Consider the following 6470-nt stretch of genomic DNA (forward strand, 5'->3'; position numbering starts at 1 on the left):
GGGTTTGCTCACACTTTGCTCTGGGGCCACGGACTTCTCTGGGCTTCCAGACACTTTACGCCGAGGTCACGCTTTGTTCCGGGATTACTCATACGTTACGGCGGGGTTACTCGTGCTTTACACCCAGGTGACGCTTTACTCCGGGGTTACTCGTGCCTCACCCCGAGGTCCCTCCCTCTACTCTGGGCTTCCAGGCACTTCCCACCGAGGTCACGCGTCACACTGGGGCTACGTGCGTGTTACTCCGGGGTTACTCACACTTTACTCCGAGGTTACTCACACCTCGCTCCGCCCACCCCCACCCTCCCGGCGTGTCCAGCATCGCTCAGGATCGGCCCCCTTCGCCCCCTCCCCCCCCGCGGGTCCCTATACGTACCATGCGTGTATATATGTATATAAGGGCGCAGATCTTTTTTTATATGCAGCATGAGATGCTCGTGGGCTCGGCCCCGCCCCCTATGGCCCCTATAGCGCCCGTGGGGGGGATGGGGTGTAGAGCCTCTATAGTGCCTGGGGGGCGGGGGGAGGGCTGAGCCGCTATAGGCCCCCGTGAGGGGCCGTATGGACTGTATAGGGGGAGACCCTCAGGAGGAGGGGCATCCGGGGCAGGGCGGGGGGAACGTATAGTCCCTATGCTGTCCGGAGGGGTTCTCCTCTGCCGGGGGGGTCGAAGGGGTGTCAGCGCTATAATGCCCCCCTCGGGCTCCTCCTATAGCGCGTATGATGGCCTCGGTCGGGGTTCCTATGGCCTCTGGGAGGGCCGGGTGGGGGATCTATAGGGTCTCTATAGGGTGAAGGGAGCCCTATAGCCCCTACAGGGGCCGGGGGGGTGGAGCGGGGAGGGGAGGGGGGGGCGGAGGCTCCATGCAGGAGCCTGTATGGCCCCTATAGTGCCCGGGGCGGGGATGCGCGCGCGTGTGCGCGGTCATATGGATCCTATATGTCCTCCCCCCGCCCCGGGAGACACGTCAGCGGGGGCGGGGCGGGGGGCGTGGCCGCGGCGTTTCGGCTGTACGGGACCGACCATTAAAGGCTGCGGGTGACCCCCGGGTGACCCCGCCCCCCCTCCCACAATGCTCTCTCCCGCGCGCGGGGGGGGGGGGGAGGGGGCGGGTCCCGGCGGCGGGCCAATGGCGCGGCGGGGCCGGGGTGACGCGGCGCGGGCGGGGGCGTGGCCGGTAGATAAGGCGGGGCGGGGCCGCGCGCGGCCGCAGTCTCGCCCGATCGGCGCCGCGCGGGTGAGTCGCCGCCGCGGTCGCGGCTCATCACCCCCCCCCCCTCCCCCCCGCCCCCCGCTCCGGGCCCGTCCCCGACCCCCTGTCGCGATAGTCGCGGGTCCGGCCGCAGCGCGCATGCGCCAACCCCGGGAGCTCGTCTCTCCCCCTCCCCACCCGGGCGCGGCGGCTCCGCGGGGGGCGGCGCCTGCGCGTGGGCGGGAGCGGGCGGGGGCGGCGCCGGGCGCGCGCGGGGGGCGCGTGCGCAGAGCGCCCGGAAGGGGGAGGGGGCGCTTCCGGGTGCCGCACGTGGCCGGGGAAACGCACGTGGAGCGGGGGGGGGGGGGGCTGACGTCGTGGGGGAGGCGGAGGAGGGGCCTGTGACGCCTCTGGGGGGCGACGGCACGTGGTGACCCCACCGTGGTGGTGACGTTGGGGGTCGCCACGTGGAGGCTCCCTGCCGGGGCAGTGACGTCACGGGGAACCCTCGTAGTTGGGCGTTCGCCGCGCGGATATGATGTCACTGGGCGGACGCGGCACATGGGGAGAGGGAGTGCTATCGCGGGTGTGACGTCGGGGGACCCACGTGGGGTGGGGGATCCCCACGGGGGTGCTGACGTCACGGGTTTCCCTTTCAGAGGGGGTTGTCTGTGCAGTTATGACATCGCTGGGGGAGGCACGTGGGACGGGGTGCTCCCCAGCTCAGTTGTGACGTCATGGGGCACCCCAGTGGAGTGGAGAGTCCCCAGCAGGGCAGTGATGTCACAGGACACCTCCTAGGGTGGGGCTTCCGTGGGCAGTTGTGATGTCACTGGGGGGACGTGCCATGCTAGTGGCACCGTAGGGAGTTGTCCAGGGCAGAGGTGTTTCACTGTGAGATTGTGATGTCACTGGGGGGCGGGTCCCCGCCAGGGCAGTGACATCAAAAAGAATTCCCCAAGGCAGGTGTTTCCTGTGGGGCTGTGACATCACTGAGGACTCACAGGGGGTGGGAGGAGTCCCCACCAGGGCAATGACATCACACAACACCCCCGCAGAGTGGTGTGAGCCGTACTGCGTTGTGATGTCATCACGGAGCCCCGTGGGGTGGGGTTTTCCATGAGAGCTATGACATGGTGGAGGACCGCGCGGCGTGGTCTGCCAGGCTTGTGACATCATAGAGGGCTCTTGGGGCCGCCCACCAGCGTTGTGATGTCATAGCGGACCCACGAGGCGTAGAGGCGGGGGTATGACATCACAGGGGAGCCCTCGGGGAGGAGGAGTTGCCAGAGCCGCGACGGGGGATTCCCCGGCCTCCGGGTTAGGATGTCACCGGGTGGGGGGCGGGGCCCGCGCCGTGACGTCACCGCCGGCCCCGCCCCCAGGCATGGCGGCGGAGGAGGGGAAGCTCTTCGTGGGGGGGCTCAACTTCGACACGGACGAGCAGGGGCTGGAGCAGCACTTCAGCTCCTTCGGGCCCATCGCCGAGGGTGAGGCCCCCCCGGGACCCCCCCGGGACCCCTCGACACCCGCGGGACCCCCCCCAAACTCCCTGGGGCCCTCCCACCCACCTGGTGACCCCCCCCAAAACCCCTGGGACCCTTCCGCCCACCCGGGACCCCCCCCAAACTCCCTGGGGCCCCTAAGCCAGTGGGGGACCCCCTGAAAACGCTGGGACCACCCCCAAACCCCTTGGGACCCCCCCACCCCACCGGGACACCCCCAAACTCCCTGGGACCCCCAAGCCAGTGGGGGGACCCCCTGAAAACCCTGGGACCCCCCCCAAACTCCCTGGCACCCCCCAAACCAGTGGGGGACCTTCAAAACCCCTGGGACCCCCGATTTCACTAGGACACCCCCTCCGCCCCCTGGGACCCCCAAATTGCCCTGGCACACCCCCCCAAACCCCCTGGGACCCCCAAATTCCCCCTGGGACCCCCCCCAAACCCGATATTGGGACCCCCCACGGGGCTGCTGGCGGCGACGGCGACATCGGGGGGGGGGACGACGCACCTTGGCTTTGGGGGCGCACCCATGGGTGGGGGTCCCCGTGTCCCTCGCCCACCCCGTTTGGAGGGGCACACCTGCGGGTCGGGGGGTCCCCGTCTCAGCGCCCCGTTATGGGGGGGGGTAGCGCCTTGGGAGGTGGGGTCCCCATCTCCCCCTGGCATCCCCCGCTTTTAAGGGGGGGTGCCACCCATGGGTGGGGGGTCCCGGCCCCACCCTGACCCCCCGCCCCCCCCCCCCAGTGGTGGTGGTGAAGGACCGGGAGACCCAGCGCTCGCGCGGCTTCGGCTTCGTCACCTTCGCCAACCCCGAACACGCCAGCGACGCCATGAGGGCGATGAACGGCGAGGTGGGGGCGCGGGGGGGGGGCGCGGGGGGTCAGGGGGCTCGGGGGGGGGCGGGCGGCGGCGTTTCGGGGTCCTTTCCGGGGATCCGGAGGCTTTCGGTAGGAAACCGGGGGGGCGTTTGGGGGGGGATCCCCTAAAGGGGGGGGTGTGTCTCCTAATGGAATTTTGGGGGGGGGGTCTGGAAAACATTTGGGGGGTGTCCGGGGGGGGGTGGGGTGGGGGGTGTCTGTAAGAGCATCTTGGGGGGTTCCTTAAGGGGGTCTGGGGGGCGTTCAGGGGTCGTGGGGGATTTTAAGGGGGCTGGAGGGACCCTTGAGGGGGGCTGGGGGGGTCTCAGAGATGCCTGTGAGGGGGTCTGGGAGACATTTTGGGGGGGGGCAAAGCGGGTCTGGGGGATCTCTAGGGGCTTCTGGGGGGGGCGAAGGGGGTCTGGAAGTTATTTGGGGGTCTCTAAGGGGGTCTGGGGGGTCTCCAGGAGAGTCTGGGGGACACTTGGGGGTCTCTAAGGGGATTTGGGGGGCCCTGAGGGGGTCGGGGGGGGCACTTGGGGGTCCCCAGGAGGGCAAGTGGAACTTGGGGGGGTCCCTAAGCGGGATCTGGGCTGCTCGGGGGGGGGCGGAACTCTGAACCTGGATTTTGGCGGGGGGGGGGGGGGTCGCAAGAGGGGCCGAGGTTTTGGGGTGACCCCAACGTTGCGCGTCCCCCCCCCCCAGTCCCTGGACGGGCGGCAGATCCGGGTGGATCACGCCGGGAAATCCCCCCGTGGCGCCCGGGGGGGCTACGGGGGGGGCCGGGCCCGGGGCCGGGGCTACGCTCGAGGTATTTGGGGGGGGGGGGGGGGGGGGGCCGAGGTGGGGGGCGTATGGGGGAGCCCGGAGGAGATTTGGGAGGGGGGGAGACTTGGGGGAGTCTGGAGAGGGGTTATTGGGGGGTTGGGGGGTTGGAGGGGCTTTTGAGGGGTCCTGGGGGATCTGGGGGGGTAACGGGGTGCTTGGGGGGGGCTTTTGGGGGGGCACTCAGGGGGTTGGGGGGGCCTTTGGGGGCACTTGGGGGGTGTAGGGGGCAGCTGGGGGGGGTTTGGGGGGCTGAGGGGGTGTAGGGGGGTGCTTGAGGGGGAACTTAGGGGGCTTGCAGGGCTTTTGGGGGGGCCTGGGGAGTATGGGGGGGTCTGTGGGGTGTCAATGGGGGTCCTGGGGGCTTGGGGGGGCACCTTGGAGCGGGGTCAGAGCAGATTTGGGGGGCACTGGGGTCCCAGATGGATCCGGGGGGGGCTTGGGGAGGACCCTCTGGATTTGGGGAGGGGGTCTGGGGTGTCTTGGGGGGGGTCCCCCTTTTCCCCTCCCCTTAAATTTCCGTCCCCCCCAGGAGGAGGCGACCGGGGCTACGGCGGCCGCTACGAGGGGCGCAGCGGGGGGGGCTACGGGGGCTCCCGTGACTACGGCGGCCGGTGAGGGGGCACCCATGGGTGCTGGGGTGGCTGGGTGCTGGGGGGGGGGGGGAGGTGTGCCTTGGGGGTGGGGCCGTGGGTGCTGGGGGAGGGAAACCCACGATTTTGGCGGGGGGGGATCAATGGCTTTTGGGGGGTTCTGAGGAACTTGGGGGGCCCTGTGGGTATGGGGGGGGGGGGGCACCCATGGGTGCTGACGCCCCCCCGTGCCCCCCCCAGGAGCCAGGGGGGCTACGGCGAGCGCTTCCCCTCCGCCTCCTACCGGGACAACTACGACAACTGAGGTAGGGGCACGGCGGGGGGGGCGGGACCCCCCAAAAATGGGGGGGACACGACGACGACACCCCCCTCCCGCCCCCCCCTCCCCCGCCAGCCTCCCAACCCCCAAAACCCCCCATGCCCAAAGGTGGGGGGGGGGGCGGCCCCTCCAAACACCCTTTTGGGGGGGCTACAGGGTCCCGTGACACCCCACCGCCCCCCCCCCCATTATTTGGGGGGGGGTCACTGAGCTGCTCTGAGCTCCTGTTTTGGAAGGGCTGCGGGGGGTCATTGCTCCCCCCTAAATTATTTTGGGGTTCCCCCACTACGTTTCCCATTTTGGGGGGGGGGTGTCAGGATATCTCAGCCCCCCCCACCCCAACGCCCCATTTGGGGTCCCTGACTCCCACCCAGATGATTTTGGGGTTGGTTTTGGGGTACTGCCCCCAAGGTCTGGATTTTGGGGGGGGTGAGAGGTGCTGAGCCCCCCCAAACCCCCATTTTGGGGGGGCTACAGTTTTTTCTCCCCCCTAATTGCTTCGGGGGGACCCTGAACCCCCAAACCCCCTTTTTTGGGGGACTGTGGTGTCCCCTGAGCCCTCGCAAATATATGGGGGGTAGTTTTGGGTGTCCCCCATTTTGGAGGAAGTGGGGTTCTGTGAGCCCCCCCAAAATACCTTTTTGGGGGGTTTTGGGGGGCTCACCGCTTCCCAGTTATTTTGGGGTTCCCCCCTCATGTCCCCCATTTTGGGGGGGGGTCCGTGAGTGCCCCCCTCCCCCCCCCGCTGATCTCCTTCTCGTCCCCAGCTTGGACCCTCGGTGCTGGATTTCGGGGGGGCCCCCGGACCCCCCCGGGGTGGGGGGGACACACTGTCCCCTCCCCCCCCGGGCCATGGATGGACGCCGAGGGGGGAGGGGGACCTGGGGGGCGGGAGGGGGGGGGACACCCCCGCTTTGTACCTCCCCCTCCCCCAATTAAAGTTCGGACCCCCAGGTCGTGTCTCCGCCGGCTCGTCTCGGGGGGCGGCTGCTCCGTGGGGCAGCGGTCCCGTGGGGCGCTGCTGCCCCCCGGTGCCCCATGGCTGACGGCTCCCTGTGGGGCGCTCCTGCCCCCGGGGCCCCATGGCTGGGCTGCAGTCCCCATGGGGTGCTGCTGCCCCCCAGTGCCCCCACGGCCGGTCACTCTCCGTGGGGTGCTCCTGCCCCCCGGTGCCCCAT

At 69.8% G+C, this 6470-nt stretch overlaps 1 protein-coding gene across 1 annotated transcript; it reads left to right on the forward strand.

Annotated features, from left to right (window-relative positions):
- Positions 1–2580: 2580 nt before the first annotated feature.
- RBM3 (RNA binding motif protein 3) lies at positions 2581–5277 on the forward strand (the record flags this gene model as incomplete). The annotated part of the gene is made up of 5 exons (XM_082012307.1): positions 2581–2683; positions 3443–3549; positions 4261–4366; positions 4913–4994; positions 5214–5277. The coding sequence occupies 5 exons, from the start codon at positions 2581–2583 to the stop codon at positions 5275–5277; spliced, it is 462 nt and encodes a 153-aa protein (XP_081868433.1).
- Positions 5278–6470: the final 1193 nt, after the last annotated feature.

The sequence above is a fragment of the Phaethon aethereus genome, assembly GCF_964289735.1.
Source record: "Phaethon aethereus genome assembly, chromosome: 34".
NCBI lineage: Eukaryota > Metazoa > Chordata > Aves > Phaethontiformes > Phaethontidae > Phaethon > Phaethon aethereus.